Source organism: Nesoenas mayeri, assembly GCF_963082525.1.
Source record: "Nesoenas mayeri genome assembly, chromosome: 7".
Taxonomy (NCBI): Eukaryota; Metazoa; Chordata; class Aves; order Columbiformes; family Columbidae; genus Nesoenas; species Nesoenas mayeri.
Window position 1 is genome coordinate 21711467 of NC_137551.1, and position 22526 is coordinate 21733992.

Genomic DNA, 22526 nt, shown 5'->3' on the forward strand with positions numbered 1-22526 from the left:
TATGTTTTTTTTTTTTTTAATAATAATAATAAAAAAAAAAAGTAAAAAAAAAAGTTGTGCTCTAATCAGAACAAGCTCAAAGAAGAAACATCCCACTGGAGACAAGACTAGAGCAAAGCCTGCAGGGAAGTGCTCACAAGAAAGGGCTGACCTTTAGCTACCAGCCCAGGCTGGAGGACCCGCTACTGTGGTGTTTCTAGTCTCCTTTCTTCTACTAGAGTGCTGATCCATTCTAGTTTTCTTCCTCCCAAAGTCTTGGTTGCACAACTCAAAGTGGAATGAAGCTCTGGCCAAATACCTGAAGAATTTCCTTGTGCAGATAATGCAGTGCAGTAATGAAGGAATTCACTGTGATATTTACAGTTACATTTGAAGTGATACATGTCTGAAGGCAGACAAACCTCAAATGTCACAGTCTTCTATGGGCCATATCTAACCATCTCAGAGACCTTTTCAGTTTAGATAGAATTTATGTTTTTAAAGAAGTACAAATACTTGGAAAGTGGTATACTGTTAATATCTGCAGTATAAACAACTAGTTTAGGCTAAATTTAAAGTGGGGATAAAGGTATTTTTAAAAGGTGGAAAGTCCTTATTGATGCACAATGTTTTAGTTTTACAGTAGTGAATATAAAAGCAGTGAGTATAACAGCAGTTCATCATAGGAGAGACATGGATAAAAATAGAGAGGATAAATCCAGCTGTGAAAGCAATAATATTATTTAGCAGAAGTATAGATAATTTACATAATGAATCTTATGAGGATTTTTTTTTCTCCATACCCAGAAGAAACCTGCCATGATGATCACACAGTACTGAATTGTGCTTTGATTCTCTTCTCAAAAGTTATTTTCTTTCCCTTACCCAGCCTTGTCAGACCTAGGAGATCACCTTATCTGACAATGAAAATGGAAAAGATCTGGCACGACACTCTAGACTCTTAAAAGCCACAGCTCCAAAATGCCAGGCAAGGATGAATAAGTCTGAGGGGAAGCAGAGCATCCTGAGCCACACATCTAAAGTGAATGTTAACCTGTCTTACTTATATTTAGTTTATGAAATATGTGACAATGCTATCTTCCATCACTGAACAGGCAGCATATTAATAAAAGGAAAATCTGCCTCATATTTGATCAAGCTGCATGTGTTTTGATGGAAACTGGCTTAGTACCAGTCCTAGGCATGAACATGAGCTATATCCTCTAAATACAGCTTACTGACTCAAAGACTGCCTCTTGGGGAGCTTTAAAGCTTTTAAGCAAATATTCATACACATAAGATATTAAAATGATTTTTTAATCATACTTAGAAATGGCAGTAATGTACAACCAGTGTTTTTTTTCTATTCTGACAGGCTCAACATTGCTTCAGCCCATCACTGCTTGGGTCTGACAAAGGTCACTGAAAAGCAGCAAATTTGGCAGGAAATTGGTATTATCTCTAAGGGTCAGAATCAAAGTACATTAATTTTATTGAGTTCCATTAATGTTTCTGTAAAAGCAGTGCTTTGTCATTGCCATTTCTGTGAAAGCAAAGGATTTGCACATCACCAAAGAGTTTTCCAGATTACTCTTGAACACCTGGACCTAAAAGATCTATAATAGCACTAAAACAAGCAGAAAGATGAGCTACCCTCTGTTCTTCACCATTGCTCCTAAAAAATGTACTATTTGACTCAATTTTAAACTCAGAGCAAGAAGCCCCTTCATAGTTTCAAATGAAAGTCTGAGAAAAATAGCTCCATCCACAAAGAAATTATTTTATCTCTCATATAGCTGTCAAACGCTGTTGCACTAGAAGAAAGAATACTACCCTGTTTGGGATAAAATATATCTATTCAAAGCAAAATTCCTTAAGTTATTATTTTTCAACCAAGTAGCTCCCCTTCACTAGCCAGTGAGGTTCACTTTTTGCATCAGATCTTGCCTGACTCTCATGTTCCAAGTAGCACGTCACTACATAAGGGTTCATGCAGTGACATATGTTATGATTAAAGGTACCGAAGTGCAGCCTTTTGTTTCACTACCTGGCAGCATCAGTGAGCAGCCCAAACTACAGGACATGAGGTTCCACTTATTCTGTCATTTACTTTTAAATACAATTAGCCAGAAAAAGTCAATTTTCCCTCTATCCTTTCTGTGAGCAATTTGATAAAACAGTCTTTAGGAAATGTTTTAACTCCTAGCGGGAGTCTGACACAGGACCCTGCGTAACAGTCCCACTTGACCTGAGGCAATCCTATTCACAACAGCAATACCAAACAAACATTATCAGTAACAATTTCTTCTTGACTAAGAAAAAAGGAGTGAGAAAGGAAGAAAATATTAATGCACTTAAATACATAACTGAAATTGGTGGAATTTGTGTTCTAGCCCTTCATATTTTTAAGAACACTGCCATCTACTGAGGGTCTGAGAGGCTTTCTCTCTCATACAGCTCAGTTAACTCCGATAATTTCTTAATGACACTCTCACGCAATTAACTGTTCTACTTGTTTTTCAGAAATTAATTAGTGTAATTAACAAAACTTCACTAGCTACTGGTTTGGTTCCACTACACGAAGTTGGGGTGTGCCAGTAGTTATTTGCACTTCCACCTTCCATAGCTCTGAATGAATAGTGTGATTTTATTTCAGGCCCTTCATATGTGCTTTAACTGTATTCAAGTATTTTAGACCAGATAGCAGATACAATATAGGCAATATGCTTGTTCAGAGTGGGTGTGTGTATGGAAGGTTTAACAAAGCAAAGCCAATTCTAAGCTTCATTGAAAGTTTATGGATTGTTAGGCCTAAAGAACTAGACTGTTCTGGTTGCTAGCTCCATTAGCAATATTTTAAACAATTTTCAGGGGACATTTACGCTTGTGCCTTTGCAGTAAATATTCTGAGACCAAGATCCATGTACTGCATCAAACAAGTATAGAAACAGTCAAACTGATAGCCAAGAGCTTTTGTTGTTATATCTGTTAACTCAGTGAAATTTGTGCTGTTCCTCCTGCTAGCATTCTAGGTAAATTTTAGTACTTCCGCATCTGCGAAGAGTAAGCAATTCTTGGAAATGAAGCTACAGAAAAGTAGCAGACACTGTTTAGATGGCACTTTTATTTGTTCAGACTCACCTGAGCATGTCCCTCTTTGTACAGCTTTGGCAGCAACCTCACCATAACACAGACAGCACCAGGATGGACAATGGCACAGTCTCCTGTTTCCCATCTGCAGGAAAAAGTTGCATAAGACTTATCATCATCATTATCATTAACAACAGCAAAGAGAGCCCAACAATGTTCCAGCAGAGTACAGCATTAAAGCCTCCTAGTAGTAACCAGGCTCCACATTTGAAGCTAAGTATACAATACAGATGACCTGGAACGGCTGGAATCCTTGGAGTAACAAAGACAGGACAGAAGTTGCTCATGAGCTCACACCTTGGGGACCTGCATGTTTAAAGATGTGCAGCAGCCCCTTTAAACAAACTTTGCCTTTGAAGGTATTTGCAATACAGAGAATAGACAACCAGAGGGATCTCTTATGCATCAGTTCAGAACTAGGGTCACATTTTCTACTTTAAAGCAGCTTGTAACTTTAGTCAGACAATAACTTCAGTACTTTCAAACTATAATAGCAATAAGCAAAGATAAGACAGTCTTGATGAAATCAGTATGCCACCCTTCCTTTCCAACACCAGAATCTGCCTAAACTAGTAACAGAAAGTTAAATATCTGTGCTTCCCCAACAGTTCTCATTTTTGCCGTATCAACTTTGTACGTTCAGGCACAGGAAGGAAGTAAGGCATCGGAGTTACAACAGAGATCTGCTTATGCCATGATGCAGGCCAGAGGTCAGATATGTCTCAAAGATGAAGCCAGAGCATAGCAGTAACTCTAGTTTATGCTCTGTAAGCTCATCATGTTCAGAGTATAATCAGCATTTCTGGGTGCACCTCTGAACCAGAGTTATGATGTGTGCACTGTTAGAAATATCTGTCCCAAATAGATGTCATGAGAAAATAAAAGGCAACATCTAAGAGCCAAACTTAGACTGAAAAATAAAGCACAATATGCTTTATGGACTGTATGAAACAAAGGGTAAATGTAAATGAATGAGCGTTAAAACAGCTTTTACAAGGGAACTAAAGGAGGGTAAAAAGGCTGTAATATCACCCAATACATCTGAGCAGCAAGTAAGGTGTACGATACTGCCACACAGTGACAAATAATTCTTACTGCACCTTCAAGAAAGATAATTTCAAATAAATCTCTCATTTGCAATATTTTCTGTGTAATAAATCAAAATCAGATCTGGTATAAATACTTACTGCAGCAGTGGCTCCAGTGTGGACACATACACTTGTACTTAATGAGAATGTGGGCAAGTTCTTAAATGTCAAACAAGAAAAAGTACACACTGAAAATACGGTCTCCTCCCATCTCCCCCCAAAAACTCTAAGTCTAAAGACAAAAATCCAGGCCAAATAGTATCAATAGGACCAAAGTTTCACTCTGTTTTCCTGCTGTGGCTGTGCTCCCCAGAACAAGTTCAATTTTAGCCTGAGCACTGCCTGGCAGGTTTATCATTCTCCACGGCTGTTAAGAAGGAAGAACGAAGAAGGAAAATCCAGAGTCCCTGATCAGCATTGAACTACACCTCAGCTTCCCTGCCAGCACTACACACTTGCTCCCCTGTAAGCACATCATATAAGCCTTATCTCCAGCCTTCTCTGTGGTTTTCTAAGAGGCCCTCATTTTCTGGTTTGTCTTAGTATAAAAGCTGTCTCCATGTACCAGCTCCTGCAAATATTTCATCTCTCATACTCCTGCCTTAGGGCTATTCAGTCCGCCTCATGATTCCACTTCATCTACCCCATTAGTATCGTGGTGTGAATCTTAGATCTGCTTTGCACTGGTTACTAGTTAAAAGACAAATAAGAGAGTGGGGAGAAAATGAGATGCCACAAAGAACCAGAAGAGCCATTTGCACAGTGAGTCTGTAGTAACAGCAACTGCAGCAGCAGTTCTGCTAGGGTGGGCATGAAGAGTGGCTTCCCTCCCAAAGAGAGATCAACCTCAGTTAACACAGCTTGCAGCAAGCTATCTTCAAGCACCAGGAGCAAAAGGAAAACCAGAAACCTAACCTGTCACAGAAGGTGTTTTGAACATCAACGCAGGAGCAGGAACACAGAGAGCTGATTTTCAGATGGGAATGAAAGGGACAATTCCCCTGTGACCGAGCATCATTGACCACAAGATAGTATAAGGGGCTAGAATCTTATCCAGCTAAAATGCTGATTTTCCTGTGTCTCAGTCATAGGCCCCTGTAGGATCTGCTCCTTTCCCCCTCTGCAGGGATGGTAAATACATGTTGCTGCATCACAGGCCACTTACACTGACTGCATTCAAGTTTCTCCTTTCCAAGCTACATAGCCTCAGGCTGAAGCCTTCTTCTGGAGGAAGTGTGAACACAGAATACAGCTAAGAGGAAGCTGCATCAGGGGAACCACAGGCTTGCAGGAACTCTGGGATCTTGATTTCTTATTTTTATTTTCACAAAAATTACTGCTGGAAAAAGATACAGGCTGTATGGCCTGAAGTTGCACTGGCAAGCTGTGAATGTTACTCTTCTGTATTTGCATACACTTGTCCCGGACACTCTCCAGCCACCTCTAGCTAATCTGGCTTCCTTCTGTGCCTTTACATCCCAGAAACAAAGCCAAACTGTCCCAAACCACACACTATGAACTGAATGGATCCCAGTTTGCAAGATTCATTTCTCTAAAATTGGCATTCATTCAGTTACTGCACAGCCTCACAGCTCAGGCAAAAAAAAACCACAAGGACCTAGGAAGCCTTTACTTTATGTTTCAGATCTAGTAACCTGAGAAAGACAGGCAGAAGACAGAGCCATACCCTTCCTAGCATTGCCACTGATCTACTCTTTCTCCTTTGTCTTCCCTGACCCTCCCTTACACACACACTTAAGCTACAGGCTATGAACTTCTCACCTATATCCATACTCTCTCAACACATGGACCCACATTCTCTCAAATGAGGTTAGGAAGATCTACTTTTAAAACTATTCATTACTTCTGAGCCACCAAGTCCTCTCCCCAGCAATGAGTATCTAACCAGAAGCTTTCAGTATAATTCAAAGGGTAGTGATAGGGAGCAAATATCTCTATGACTATTTTAAAATCAGTTGCACAAGGAGCAAAGAAATCTACCACAGATTTTTCTGGTAGCTTCAAACAAGTACAAATATGACCAGAAATACTCTGCCTACCTCAGTACTCAGGGAACAAATGTTATGCTGACTTCAGCAACTGTCAGCTACGAGTGGCAGACCTAATGACTTGTTCAATAAAGCTGGAAGATGGCTGTAAAATAACCTATAATAGGGGCTGAAGGAATCTCACAGTTATAAACTTTACCTTTTTTAAGTATAACTCTGACCAGAAACATCTTCAAGAAAAGGACTGAGAGATCCAAGATAAAGCTACAGACACATAAAGGGGCAGAAGACCTCACAAGTTATGAAATTTAGGCTATTCAGAATTGATTCATAGCTGACAGTTACATTCATTTCTGGTGTAGTCTTTCCTTCCTATAAAGGAGGGAGATATTTGATATTTGATTATTTGATATAATAATTCACTATACGAGGCAGGTTAACATTACTATTCCTTTTCCATCTTTCTCTGTTTCAGCTGTACGAGCAAATGAGTGACAGTGTGTGTGTCTGTACACATGTGCCTGGACACACACGCATGGGGGAGCACTTAAGACATTTTTTTTTTTTTTTTTTCCTAATGTGTCAGGTGACTGGAAACAGCTTTCCACATAACTGAAAATGTGAAAGCCAATTGGGGCAGAGTCAAGCAGAGACTAAAGGCAAACTTCAAGTCCAAGAAGCCCTTGCCTTAGAGCCCAGTCCTGCTCCCACATTGCATGAGTCAGGACCTTGAGCACAAACTCTGCAACTCTCACGGCTGTGTGTCCCAGTACTCCACTGAACACTTATGCCCCAATGCTTACCATCAATGACTTTTCCAAAAGAGGTGATTTCTGCTGTCTGGAGGCCTGAGAGTTGAGACTGTGGCACTGATTTGTTTGTTCCAGGTAGGTTATGTCACACTTTATCTCAGTTTACTACCATATAAATGCATATACCAGTCTTACTGTTATATTTACTGTGGTAAATAAAGACTTACTTCTCCTCAGGGTTTCCCCATGGCCTATAGGCAGAGGCAGGTAATTTGTTGCCTGGCCTGTTGAAAGCAACAGGATGTTCTTCTTCTTTAGCTTGGGGTCCCTCTTCATCATCTCTTGATGCCTCTCCTTTCTCTGCCTTTCTCTCCTTGAAGTAGCTCTCCAGATGGAGGGTTCCTTTGACCATGTGATCAAGAAAATTCAGAATCCATATGCAGTTCTTCAGCCACATTGGGATAGGTTCTGAAGAGTAGAAAGCTGCATCCAAGAATTCTGCAAATGTCCTTATTTTCTCAAGGCTCAGAGGAATTTGCCACTCCCCTTGTGTCCAGAAGCATCCCAGTGACCCAAGATCCTCTGCCATCTTTTCAAAGAGACCATTCTTCTGGAAGAAGTTGCTGTTGACAGGGTCCATGTGCAGGGCTGCTGTTATCCCCTGAAGTGTGTAGAAAACAAGCTCCAGTATGCAATTCTGTCCTATTGCTGCCCACAGCCCAGATGGAGGGTCCTGTAATGCACCTTCCATGTCTGAGAGAAGGGACAGGAGTCCATTGAATCCACTGCACATTCTGAAAGCTGAATGGCTCTTGGGACTCTCCAGTATCTTCAGGAGTGACTACAAACATTGGGAAGCAAGGAGACAAAAGAAGTACTTAAACCAAGAGATAAAAAACTTTAGAAAATTTGAGAATTGCAAGTTTGTAGCAAAGTTATTTCCCTGACACTTCACTCTTTGAAGAAAAAATAGTTGGTCAAAGTAAAGGTCAACACTGCACAATTTTTCTCCTCCTCATGTACTCAGTGAGCCCAACAACCAGGATTTGAATGCAGACTCAGGAGTATCCCATGGAGTCAACCTGACAGGTAGGTGATAATGTTCACAGGGATAAGCAAAGAAATAGAATTTCTTGCATTACATATCCTAGTCACTTTGGCAAGAGGTAGTTTTTCAGACCTCTAGCTATTCTTCTATCAGTCTTCTCAGACTCTCCTAAGAAAATTGCCTTTGCCTTACATAAAAGACATCAGAAATTCAATTGTAAATAACCTCATACAGAAACTGAGAAAGCAGCGCAGCTCTCTACAGGCAAGTCTTCCTATAGCCCTGAATAGATGAGAAGCCACACTAGACTTTTGCTCAAAAAAACAGTGAAAAAGGATGGCCCAAAGAATACTGCAAGCAGCAGGCTCTCCTCATTAAGATAGGCAATAATGATTTCCTTTCTTAGCAGAGGTATTTTTTAAAGTTTACACAACACTTTGGAGGAAAAAAGCCATGAAGAGTCATATCCCAAGACAAGAAAGTCATTAGATTTTCTCTAACTTCAATAGGCTTAAAGCAGGTTATATGTGAATGCCACTTGTCAATATTACACATGCATAAAAACCAACCTATACCATTTGTAAATTTTGAATTCTATGGCCTTGCTATTTTAAAACAAATCTATGGAAGTTATTAGAAGTTGTAGTGCTGGAAGTAAAATTAATGAAAGAAAAAGAAGAGCTTGCAAGGAAAAAGTCTACTGAACTTGAATGTAATCCATCCCAGGTTTTTGGGATGTTGCACAATTCAATTTGTAAATATGATGCTCTTTCAGGCACCAGGAACTTTTCAAATTTGAGGCTGTACCTTTCCACACTGGAAAGGGCTAATTTTACGTATAAAGTTTCCCAACTGATATCCGGTGAAAGAAGTTCACTTCACAACCTGCCAAAGAGACAAATATACCTCCATGTAACAGGATCTAGGACTACAAGAAAGGGTTGCCAGAACTGGAGAGGAAGAGAGAACTCCATTACTGTCATCCAATTTTGTATGATAATGTATCAAAACAGGCAGAGACTTCTGAACAGGGAGTAAATTTAATAACTCAGAGCTGAAGTTATCAGGATGGCTTTAACACATTTCAGAGAAGGTCAACTGTAATGATATTTCCTCTGGCTCTAACTCAGTTAGAATTTAACCACATATGAGTTAGTATTCCTCTGTCTTGAATCTATAAAACTGATGTCTGCTGGAAACCCCCTAACTCAGTTAACGTTAACAGAATTTATTTCACATTCCATTATTTGTTATTCCTCATAATTGTCCACATGCCACACAGGAATACGGCAGTGCTAATTGCATTTGTGTTCAGGCTTTAACAGCTAAGTATATATTAGCAAATCAATCTGAATTTACATGTAACACAATCACAGTCCCAATGGATGTAGACAATAAATTCATTTGCTTACATTATGTTTTAATACAGTTATCATTTGTCAAAATTAGACACTGAAGTTGCATTTATTTTCATATTAGTTTGGACACCATACTCAACTTGTCCACAAATATTGTTAAAGTTTACTGTTTCAAATCAAAGCTATAAACTTCATCACATTTTTGGTTTCTTAAAGTGACATGGTTCTTTTGTCACACAAACAGCTGCTGTATTATGCTGAAAGGTGAATTCAGTTCACACTTGGCAGAGAAGGTAGAATGAAACTTTAAAGCAGTACTTACAACACTACTGCTTTTCAGTTTGATGCTTATTTTCTAAACCAAAATAAAGCACACTGATTCCCCTGCTTCATTACTTATGGATCAGACCTTCTATAAACACAATAGAGGGTATAAGTAGTTCTAATTTCTTCCTCCAAACATTCATAAGACTCTCCTTTCCATCATCTGAAATCTCTTTTTCCATGACACTGGTCTATGCAAGAGATGACAAAATTAAAGACAGCAAAGTTTCAAGCTTGGAAACTTAACCTGAATCAAGCTGTTCATCTTATGTCTACTTTGCCTATTACAATCTTACTCCTTTACCTCTCCTCACATCCTCCCTCCACATCTCCTCCATTTTCATTCACATTTGTTTCTCCTGTCTTCATCAAATTACATAGAACTGTTCATACAACTGTGTCTCTTTCTCTGTCCTACATTACTGTTTAAGTCTTCAAAATACTTCACAATTTGATACTGAGTGAAAGTATTGACCACACACATTGCTAAAAATCAAAGCACCCAGTTTACCAGAATCAAAAACTGTCCCACAGCTCTCTTTTATTCTTCACTTAGCTTATTGACAAAAAAAGCCACAGTGCTTGGGGTGACATTAAAAGCAATTTGTCGCAAGCCAAGCAGTTTCCAGGAAAACAAGAGCCAGGAGGGAAGCTACATTCATTACCTTCAGCAGATCTAGTTTCAGATGTAGTTCCCCTTGTGTAGAAGAACAGAGGGCCCCAATAATAATGCTCATATATTCTTCATAGTTGAGGACTGATAGCTGCTCCAAGATGCTGAGAGTAGCACTCCTGTAACATCCATCATCCAAAAATATCTTGATATATGGCACCATCCCATAGTCCTTCAGAACAACTAGGGGCAAATACAGTATCATATGTTACTTAAAATATCCTTTACTTGTAGTTTTCACAGGTACATTTTCAGTGTTAGTATGAAGTGTCATATTTCTACAGATACAGCAGGAGGCAAGAAGAAGAGCTGGTTGCGCTAAAGACAAAAAAATAAACCATTGTAGACTCATAGAATGATTTCAGTTGGAAGGGACTTAAAGGTCATCTAGTTCCAAACCCCTGCCAAGGGCAAGAACACCTTCTACTAGAACAGGTTGCTCAAAGCCCCTTACAACCTGGCCTTTGACACCTCCAGCTAAGGGGCAGCTTCTCTGAGAAATCTGTTGAAGTGCCTTACCACCCTCGCAGTGAAGAAGTTCATCCCTATATACAATCTAAATCTACCCTCTTAACATTAAAAACTGTTGTCCCTTGTCCTGTCACTACAAACCCTGGTAAAAAGTCTCTCCCTGTCTTTTCTTATAAGCCCCCTTGGGGCTAGTACCTCTTGGACATTCAGTCATTGACTGTAAGTCTTTGGATGTGGCCATCCAGTTAATCCTTTATCTAGCTAACAGTGTATCCAACAAACCTGTATCTCTTCAATTTAGCAGCAAGAATGTTGTGGGGGACCATATCAAAGGCCCTACAAAACTCCAGATAGATGGCATCCGTAGCTCTTCACTTGTCCACTGATGCAGTCACTCCATCATAGTAGGCCACTAGACTGGGCAGGCACAATTTGCCCTTGGTGAAGCCATGTTGGCTGTCTTTAATGACCTCCCTATCTTTCACATATTTTGACACATCTTCCAGGAGGATTTGTTCCATGATCTTAATGGGCAGGAAAGTGGGGCTGAGTGGTCAGTAGTTCCTAGGTTCCTCCTTTTTACCCTTCTTAAAAATGTTTGTGATGTTTCCCTTTTTCTAGCCACTGGGAACTTTGCCTGACTGCCATGACTTTTCAAATAGGATTGAGAGTGGCTTGGCAATTACATCAGCCAGTTCCCTCAGAACACTAGAATGCACCTCATGGGGTTCCCGGGGCTTGTGTATGTTCAGGTTCCTCAGATGGTCCCAAACCTGATCTTCACTTACAATGGGAGGGACTTCATTCCCCCAGTCCCTTATCTTGAGATTCAGAGGCTTGAGAGATGTGGGAAGAGATATTATCATTGAAAACTGAAGCAAAAGAATGAAAAAAAATCAAGGGCACAAGAACAACTAGGGATAAAATGACTGGATGACCATGGTTTCTAATCATCACAGAAGACAGCTTCCCAATAGAATAATAAATGAAAAGGAAAAGATGCCTTATTTGTTTTCAACTTAAACATCTCTTTAGTTTTTGGAAGGGACTGTTTGATAATTTGTAACAATATATTTGCACTGTGTAAGATGATGCAAACATGATGATTCTAGGAATCAAGAGTGAATTAAGTGAATGGATTCCCATATTAAGAAGCGTTCACTTCTGTATTACTATATTCCACAGAATTCCCCACACATACAACAATTAGGTATGCCAGTACTAAACGTAGGAGTGTTACTCAGCCTATGTCTGACCCTATCAAATGTCAAATAGTAGATTCCATGGAAGAAAATCTAGATGAACAAACAATACACAAAACATATACACAGTTTTTGTTTTCCGCAAGGTAAGTTTGTTTTTTCTGTGTGAACACCTTGGGTGTATCCATATGGATGAGGGAAGCAGGGTCACTACTGGGATAAGGCTCATTATACAGCATGATAATATCTTTGCCATATTTCTTACTGCTGTAACACTGCTATACCCACACTTCTAGCTTTTGTCCTCCACTTCTCACTAAAACACAAAAGTCAGAAAATTTGTTGGTACTCCTTAAGCAGCATCGTGGCCTCCTACCACCAAATATCATTAAGGTAATGCAGTCATGCCATTTCTTACCAGTGTTCCTCACAGAACTCACTGTAAGGGCAGCTACCATCTTCAGCATCACAGCATTTAATTCCTTCTCAGTGCCTTCTTCCATACCAGGCAGATGTGTTCCAGCTGTCAGTATATTAAAAGTCATAAAACAATTTATGTAAGACATGGTCAATTGTAACTAAAATATATTAAACTAAAAAGGAAAACCAGTTCTTCAGTGAATTCTAGTTTTCTCTTAAATACTACTTACAGGCTACTTAACCCTAAAATGAGCAGCAAAATACAGACATGGAATTGTCTGGTCATCAGGGTCTAAGTCTGAGATTGGGAAACACAGGTCTGACTCTACAGTCTGCAGCTCAGATCTCCTGCATAACCATAGACAATGGTAGTAGTGTTTCCACTTCTGAACAGGTAGAGTTACCTGTTTAGTGATACCTGGTAGAAACACACACAAATAAAAGAACATCACAGATTATGAGCTACCAAGTGGTAAAATATAGCAACAGGGTTTACCTAAGTACCTAAACTAAAAGTGAAGAGCAGAAACCTCTGCATGTTCAAAGGCAAACATTTCCAGGATCAGTGTAAGGTAGGTTATTTTAGATCTAGAAGTCTTGAAGTTTGCAAGCTAAATTTCTCAAAACCAAAAAAAGGAAATGGTGATCACTTCATACAGTGTCTTTCTACCTGTCCCTCTTTATCTGTACTTTTAAATGTACAAATTATGTAGCCATTCAATCACTATAAAATTTACATCACCAAGTGATCTAAAATGTGAAATCAATGCAAAGACAGAAGAAAGGCCCTATGCACCAGCTCATAAACAGAAGGTATGTTTTCAAGAACCTTCATATTTATCTTCACAATCCCTGTCTAAGTATTCTTGCACAAAATTCTAGTTCTCTGGTATCAAGAACGCAAATCTAAGTGTCCTTACAGGTAATGCATGCCTGCACCCTGGAACTTCTGTTGCAATTAATATTCTTTCTCTTCCTTGGAACAAATATGTATAAATAATTAAACTGTGCTTGCTGCATCAGAAGTTATAGCTAGTATTTTGTGTCCCTCCTCCTTTACTAAATTACTATTGCACTGAAATTTAAAGGCATTTGCCAATTCATACAGTACAGAAAATGTTATAGTGCATTTTTTCCTTCTTTAAAATCGTAGTTGTAAACTTTAAAATATGTGAGTCTGTCCCTTTAACTCAGGTGTACCCCATAGTTGCCACACCAGGATTTTTACATTTATGTTTTCATAATAGGAGATAACTATATCAGATGACAATGGATGTTAGTAATTACAGGTAGTATACAGCCAAAATTCAAGAAACTGCTTTTCATCACCAGTCCTCAAGATTAAGTGTTATTCTCACAGGATTTAAACACTGACAAACTCTTCCTCTACTCTCAAGTTGGCATCTTATAGAAGCCCAAATTGAGACCTGTTTAAAAGTGTGGGCTGAATGGTACCCTCCAGAATAACTCATTGTACATTGGTGACAAATAGCTTAGAACTGTTAATGCTAGTGAACAATAAACCATGAAGATTTCAGAGAGGACCCAGCTTAGTATGTCATAAACTTAGGTCAGCTGTCTTGCAGAGAATATCTAGCTACTCAGTATATAAATGTATAAACCGGCTGTAGAAAGAGATTTATTCATTCCTATCAACCTGTCTGCTTCAACAGTCATTGTGAATGACATTAAATTGTACCTGATTTCCTCAGGATCTTGGCTTGTTTCCTCAAAAGTGCTAATAGCAGCCCTAAGAGCCCAGAGTCACGGAATATGTCACTGAATAACAGGTCCTTCTTGGTCATGCTGAGAAGGCACCGGAGAGCTGTTAGGGTGCAGAATGGCACTATGTTTTCCTTTATCAAATACTGAACCTTCTTCAAAATTTCATGGGGGACATAGGACAGGTCTAGCACTATGGACTCCACTAGTCTGAAGAACTGGACTTGGACTGGGTGTGGTTTGAAATGGATTATGTCCATAAACTGGTTGATAGGTTGTAGTGTCCATTCTAGAAGAAAGAAGTTCACTCTGTCCCAGGCCCATATGGTACCAATAGCTGCCAAGATTCTTCCACATAGATGCTGATCATTACTTTTCTGGAAAATGGACTGCAACACCTGAAAAGCCTGGAGGTTTTTCACTGTCATTCCTGTGGGATAAAACCAAGTGAGATCATTTTCACATCAATGCTATTTAAGACTGTAAACACCACAACTATAATGTTAAATTATGCCTCAGAGTGGAAATAGGAGTCACAGACATGAGAGGTGTGATTGGGAGGCATGTTCTCAGCCTTGGATCAGACCCTACAGCTGACATGGTCAGTTCAGTTTCATATGGGTAGCATTCAGGCTCCTGCAGTGTTAAGCACATAGGTAAGAGACATCATCTCATACTCCTGCTTCCATCTTAAGACACATAATGAACAGAGCTTCAGTTTTGCATGACCCAACTACATAGCCATAAATATACTGTACCAGAAGACCGTGTACATTCAAAATCAAAGTGCGGTAATTGCGGGTGTACAATATTGCCAGAAACTTTCAGTTCAGTTTTTCCACAGGTTGTAAGGCAAGTCAGCATGTCCAAGATCTCATCCAGATACGAACTTCCTTCATTTTGCTGCAACCCCTCGCATCTAGGAACAAAACATGGAGTAGTCATATGTTCATGCCTTAGTAATACAAACAGTTTGAATATATTACCAGGTACTGAGGACACAGGGACTACCCATTTTACTCCCTGCTCCTCCCCAGTCTGTTTTACTGTCTTTATGTCTTATTTCTGTGACTTATTTAACCATCTTCCAAACAGTGACTCCACACTATGACAGTGCATTTTGAACCAGAACAAAATGCACAAACTGAAGAAGAAAACTGAAGTGACACTTTAACAGTGTTCTGAAGAAACTGAAGATAAATGTTGGAGGTATTTTGTCCAGTTATGTGTACTTTAAATAAAAAAGAAAAAGGAAATTCTTTCTAAAATAATATTTGATTTGGGGAGTAAAAATGTAAATTTTGTGAGAGATAAAAAAATTAAAACAGACATTTCACATTAAAAGGTAGGCATATGGTTGGCAAGGTAATGGACTTGCTAACTGAGATAAATAACAGAAAAATTTCAGCCATTAGGAAGGGAAAAATATTGTATTTCCTCAGCTTTGTGAATCAGACATGAAGATGGCATGTCTCTCCTATTTAAGGAAACAGTTTGAACGGTAACTCCAGTATTGCCATAGTTTAGACTGAAGGGAGATTGTCAAAGGACAGAAAGCTGATTATCATGTTGTCCTGTTCCGTACTGAGAGGTCAATTCTTAAGGAAAACTCTAGCATCTGAGTATGGGTTAGCAGCAGAGCAATTGACTGATACTAAAAGTTAGGAAAATCTCAGAAGAAAACAAAACAACTATGTCCTGGTTTAATCTAAACAAGAAAAAGAAAAGGGCCAGAGCAAATGTTAGTATCCATTTGGATGGAAAAGAATGTGATTGGCAAGATTCTTTTTATCTGAAAAAGACATTCTAAACATCAGAGAAGAGGAAATCTGTTCACACAAAATGTTCAGGAAAGAAGTTCTCTGTCTATCCCTTTCTGCCAGTATATGCTGGGAAGGGAGACGCATCTGAAGCCCTGAGCACCTGCATGCCATTTCTGTCTCTCCAGCCTAGTTGCATCAGCTAAAAAGGATGAGGCCATCATAGGCCTTACTGATAAAGATCAGGTGTTTCTGCTCCATATGGATAGAATTTCATCAGAAATATACATCTTGACATAGCTTATTTATAAGGGAAAGCTAGGCAATCTATGGTAACTAAAGAAAACACTGCCAGAAAAAGACAAAACATTTTCCAATTGTAGATTAATAACTTTGTGCCATCCAAAAACAAAAAAAAATAATACTTGCCTACAGATATCTTTGGATTCATGACTCAGAATACAATCTTCTATATCCAGCTTAGAAAATACTCACCCCGCAACGTCCCGTGGTCTAACATACTAGGCAGGGACCATAGTTCTTACGAGTGTTAGAGAAGTACAAGAAAAAGCAAAATCAGAATGGAAACAACAATAGATTAAGATGACCTGGAAATGCTTGCTTCATGTGATATTAAAGAAAATGAGAACAAAGCTCCTAAGTGTTTCTGAGGAAGTGGTATAATGTACTGCTTCAACATAGCAAACTCAGAGCCTGGTTAGACAATGCAAGCAGACAAGAAGAGTAAAAGATTCTATTTGTACTTTTGATTGGAATAACTTGTGGGGATTTGTCCTGATATGTTCATATTCATCTCAGTTCTGAAGAACATAATCTTTTTATAGAAAAATTTGGGTGGTTTTGTTTTGTTTGGCGTTTTTTGCTTTTTTGTGTGTTTGTGGGGTTTTTTTGTTTGTTTGTGGGGTTTTTTTTGTTTGTTTGGATGGTTTCTGCACAGCAAGGAGATCATCTTCCCCTGCCTTACTGACTGCATTCCTGGATCAAGAGTTCACCTTAACTGAGATAAATGTTTCTGACCCACATTCCCCTCTAATACTAAGTGATGAAGAATCTTTGTCTTGTGTACAAAAAGTCCCTATCCCACCTCGGGACTAACTTCTACTGTTAATTTCCTTTATGGTTTCAGCAGAAGTTGTTACGTATTGCTTCCCCTTCCTAAAACAGCAATGAAAGACCAAAAAATTGAGTTTTGTTAGTAGCTTTTTTATCCATGCAGGATTACCTACATCATTCATATATTAAGAGAGATGACCATGCATGCTGAAATTTTACCATCCTCTAGAAGACCATTAAAAATGTCTCTACTTACTGGAGTAAAATTTTTAGCAGGAGTTGGTAGCCATCATTATTTTCAAACTCCGTCAATAAAGCTGATGATATGGGATAGGAATCTTTCACAAAGCACAAGACAATACTAGCAGCTTCACACAGATCACAAGCAGGTAGGGTATCAGCCAGTTTAAAGAGATTCTGAACAGCTATTTTAATGCAGTCCACAGCTGTGTAAAAAAAAAAAAAAGCAGGTATTTAGGAGCTGACTGTCCAAAAAAGTTCAAAGTTACTAACAAAGACAGAACAAGAAGTTTGAAGAGTTATTTCTTAGTAAAACAGGAATCAGTTAACTCTTACTCTAGAAAGAAAAGTTGAGGATATATAACCATCACACTCAGACATCACACTCAGAGGGTACCTGAAGAACATTTCTGGTTTTAAAGTATGCATGCATTTCTTTGTTTATCCCCAGAAACTGATTCAGTCTCAGGAGTATAAACTTCCTACCTACCCATCCACCAAAATTCACATAGAGTGAAACCAGCTGTCTGAGTACAAGGTAAGCAGAGGCTAACATATTTGTCTTGTACTAAGTCAATCACACATTCTGTGCAGAGTTCACAGATCAATTCTTTGCTCAATGAGGCATATGTAATAGGGTATACATATCATACTCCAAGTAAGAAAGCCTAGTTTTCTTATCTAATCTGATGGCCAGTCCTTCCAGGACAGCTTCAAAATGTCTAAACAGCTCAGTACTCTTAGTCTTTCAATCTCACCCAGGAAGCCAAATTTTTATTAAAAAAATAAAAATACCTATATAAAGTTACTCTATGACAAGGAATACTGATAGCGAAGTGTGGATTATAGACCTATTTTTTTCCTTCTAAGAAATTGAGACTCATGGCCTTTACACTTCTTAATAATTTTTTTAAAGTGTTTTAAGTCTAATAAAGCCAAGGAAGAAATCAGGATGTAACTCAAGCAATCATGACGTTGTCCCAAAAGATACTGTTCCTCTGACAGTGCCCTCAATCTTATATTTAGAATGTGCATAAGCCTTAGGCTCACACATGGAGTCATACAACTTAAAAAAACCCCAACACAGTACATCTTGTCCTTTCCTACATTAGCGTGGTCAAGCAGGATTGGATTTTGTCTGTGATTTTTTTTGTGTGAATGTAAAAAAACTTCAGTTTTCAAATGGAAATCAGTACTAAATAAAGCTTCTGTCTAGAAAGCCAACAGCCCATGCCTTGCAGCTGACTAACTACTACATGATGTAGAGATCAAAATCCACCTTGGAGAGACTCTTGAAAATTCATTCTCAGTGGATCTATGAGAAAAGAAGAAGCCAAATTACTGAATCAAACCTTGTAGGTACACAATGCTGTTTTTTGTCTGAGCCTTTGAAATTGTTCGCAGCACACGGCCTGTAGGTACTTTCCATGAGCGGCTACACTGGTCCCAAAGGGTAGCAGTTGCTATAATTAATGACTGAAGCTTATCAGCTGCCAGAAGTTCCTCTACACCTTGTTCCTCTCTGTACATGTTAAGCATTATCTGAAAAGCAAACAAACATCAGCTACAATAAATACTTCTACAAATATTTGGGACAAGAAGAAAAATCCATTGGGAGGGGGATTATAGTTTGATACTAATGCTAGGAGAAAGGATGCAGTGAGATGAACAAGTAAAACTACCACTAGGATATTCTCAATTCATTTTTTTCCCACTTAAAGTCATGTTTTTTGTTTAACACAAAAATAAGAGATAGAGTGGTATAATCTCAGATTGTTTTATAACACTCCTGATGCTTGTTCAAAGGTTGTCAGTCCAAATTTACTTATTTTTTTGACAGTTTGAATCAATTACTGGCTAAAAGCCTAAAGGAACGTCCCAGTACTCAGAGCAAATGAACTCCCAGGGGTGCATCTCACCTTAACAAGCATTTCCTGAGTTTGACTGTCGTCTTCACTTGTCTCTCCATCATCACTGGTTTTCTCCAGAGGAAAAGTAAAGAAAAGGTACAGGCACTGCATCAGAGCAGCTGGAAGGCCCGATCCAATGATGTTCCATTTAGTCCTCTAAGTAAGAAAAAAAAAATCAGCCCCTCCAGAAGCTGACCACAGTTCCCTTGTGTTCTACACACTTACTGTAGTCATAGCAGATGGAAAAGCTACTTGAGCACTTTATCCTTACAAGTGCTCTAGGGCACACAAGCATGGCAATCGTATAGTGTAGCTGTCCAAATCCACTTGGCAGAAGCAAACACACTGACCACTTGCTGCAATAGCTGTTTCGAGGACTTCCTACTCCAGCTGAACTACAGCTTTGACAGAGGTACTTACTATGTCTTGCATAAGGAGACCTGCAGTCAATAAAGCACATAACCTGCAAACTAACTGGCTCCTAAAACAGCAGTAAGTCCAGGGGCAGACAATGCCCCCTTTATCATTAGTTCACAGGACACCCTGCAGCTACAGAGGCCTGACATGTGGAAAGCATGAATTCTCCATTCCTTCCTCGACCCAGCATGGCAGCAATTTAGTTATAATGCCTTTGCAACATACTGAATAACTGCAGACACACTTCTAATTACAGCTTTTATAAATGCAAGAGACAGCTTGTCCATAATATTTCTCAACTTAGTTTCTTTGCATCTTCACTACAGCTGTGTACAATTTACAGAGAAGTCCCAGTGTTTGTGTTTGCCACACAATAATCAAAACAAAAATCAGCAGCAAATTAAACACGAGACTAAGTTTTGTGATATGAAGTTTTGTGAGTGTCTGTGTTATGAAAAATAGCAATGTCTTAAATCTGTGAAAAACACAAATCTCCTCAGGAACTTCATGCTGTGACTAAGTACATATAATTTTATAGAGTTCCCTATGACACAGAATATGTCCACTAGAAGCTGACAGCAAGATTTTATTTTCATATATCTGAATAAGGATGAGACAAACTCTTCAGCTCAGTGACAGGGATAAACATGCCCCTGATGCCCATTAGCAGGCTGTCCTGCTGATGTCAGCAGGCATTCAGCATGGCTGCACAGGTAGAGTTTGTGAAAGACTTTGAAATGCTTCAAAATGAGAGGTTATCAGGATGGAAAATCCAGCCATTGTATTACCAGACAGACAGATCCTTACTAGTCATCTTTTCAATATGTAAGCTGGAATGACAAAGAACAGTTGAAGAACAGTCATATACATTGAAAAAACAAAACAAACAAAACAAAACAAAACAAAAACACAACAAAAACACAACAACAAAAAAACAGAGGAACACTAGAAAAAAACCAACAGTTGTCTGATGATCAACACAAAAAGGGTATCTGAAAGCACAGAGCGCCTACTTCTCTCTTTAATAAAAGCATGGACTATAAACCTGGTGGTATATCCTCTATCTGACTGTATACTTGGGGCATGCTGAAACACAAAGCATTGCAGATAATGCAAACATTATGAGACTTAGGTGTTTAATTGTTTGGGTGGCTACACAGCTTCTCTGAAAGAAAAAGGAAAAAACAAAGCAAAAAACACTCACGCACAAAAAGGCAAGGCAAAAATCCCCTTTGTATTCATTTATCTTACCAAGTCAGTCTGTGAGAGCAGATACACTGATTTCAGGAGCAAACGGCCATCTTCTGCTTCCCCTTTCTGTTGTAGCAGTTGCTCCAAAGCCAGACGAGCTTCCTCTGTTACCACAAAAAAACATTAAATTTTCATTCCTTAATGAAAGCCAAAAATGCTGCATTGATACTTTCTTAACAAGTCTGACAAATTTAACAAAAAAAATCCACTGAAGTGAATAGAAAGATATAAAAGGATTTTGATCCACCATCAGGCTCAGGTCAGTTCACGTAAACTGTGTTTCAAACTGACAAGCTTCACTGGGAATACCAGCACAGTTCATAAAGTCTGTCAGATGTCCAGTGCTAAGAATGTACAACAGCCACCAGGAAAGCCACATGTGTCTAACAGTATTTTTGTCATTAAAGAAAGCTCCTCAGAAAAGTGTGTAGACTACTCTTTACTGCACAGCTGCCATATTATACATTTCCAGCTACAAAAGTTCCAAAACCACGATCAGCATAGCATACAAGGCCAGATCTTCAGTGCAATCATCCAAAACCAGTGCTAGTTCGTGCCTACTAAAAAGATCTGGCACTTAGCATTTTCCTATTGCCCCTCTGTGTACTTCACAGCTGAGGACAGCTGAATGACAGCACATTCTCAGAATAAGTGGATCCAGTGGATATGGTATGGGATCATTACCTGCAGGTTTGCCATTGAGGTTCCTCTTAATTTCCTTTGTCAGAAGCTTGGAAACCTCACTGGCTAACAGTTGAATGTTGGGAAATACCATTACTCCAGCAGACTGTTCCCATGTCTGAAATCCAAGCATAAGTGTTAAGTCTTTCTGATACATCATGTCTTTGGTACGTTGAGAAGTACTAATACATATAAAAAACCCAAGCATAAAGCAAAAATTCCCCTGTAAAATTCCCTCCCCAGCCAGCGTAGTCCATTTGCCAGACAGGCATGAGCCTGACACTACAGATGCAGAACACAACCTGGAACTACCTTTTGAATCACGTAATGCATCTACATAGAGAGCATTTACATTATTTTCTCCATGGAATACAATCAAAACAACGTAAATGTTGGTCATAGCCACCATGTCACTAACTGGTTGTATCAAAAAGCATGCTAGCCCCTTTCGAAATACAACATGAGTACCCTCTATTGTGAAGAGGTTACAGCTACGTTAGTCCAAGAATTCTTCAGTAAAAGTATATCCTTCTCCAAAAACTGGTCTCCCCAAACCTAAAGCCGGTCATAAACAAAACCTGAGTTTTCAATGGAATACATTTTTTTAAATTGTATTTTCTCTATTTAGCAAGTCATTGCACAGTCTCAGCTACTTAAAGACTTAAATGGGATTGGAACTGCTGCTCTCACAGAGCATTTGCAACAGATCTGCCATAAATAAACCATAGTAATATAGATAAAGGAGTACTGCTGCCAGGTAGCAGTATACTGGCCAAGATTCACCTGAAACTGAACTATTCTTCCAAGTCAGTAAATTCCAAAAAATCACAGAACAAATAAACAAGCAAAATCCTTTGTGGGTTTTTTTTGGTGTTTTTGTTTGTTTGTTTCTTTTTGTTTAAAGTTTCTGCCTTACAATTCTACTTTATTTTGGGAAGAAAATAAGGCTCATAAAATCAGCATTTCTTTCTGGGCAGAAATAATTTTTGTTGCAAAT

At 38.9% G+C, this 22526-nt stretch overlaps 1 protein-coding gene across 1 annotated transcript in view; it reads right to left on the reverse strand.

Annotated features, from left to right (window-relative positions):
* Positions 1-22526, reverse strand: part of WDFY4 (WDFY family member 4) — a gene marked incomplete at both ends in the record, with an annotated part of 133028 nt that overhangs the window by 105000 nt on the left and 5502 nt on the right. The window contains 11 exons of the mRNA XM_080347540.1: positions 3121-3214; positions 7206-7819; positions 10374-10564; positions 12473-12577; positions 14174-14626; positions 14955-15115; positions 17287-17476; positions 18623-18812; positions 19190-19336; positions 20849-20952; positions 21533-21647. Coding sequence (XP_080203666.1) covers positions 3121-3214; positions 7206-7819; positions 10374-10564; positions 12473-12577; positions 14174-14626; positions 14955-15115; positions 17287-17476; positions 18623-18812; positions 19190-19336; positions 20849-20952; positions 21533-21647 — 2364 coding nt within the window. The remainder of the gene's footprint in view (positions 1-3120; positions 3215-7205; positions 7820-10373; positions 10565-12472; positions 12578-14173; positions 14627-14954; positions 15116-17286; positions 17477-18622; positions 18813-19189; positions 19337-20848; positions 20953-21532; positions 21648-22526) is intronic.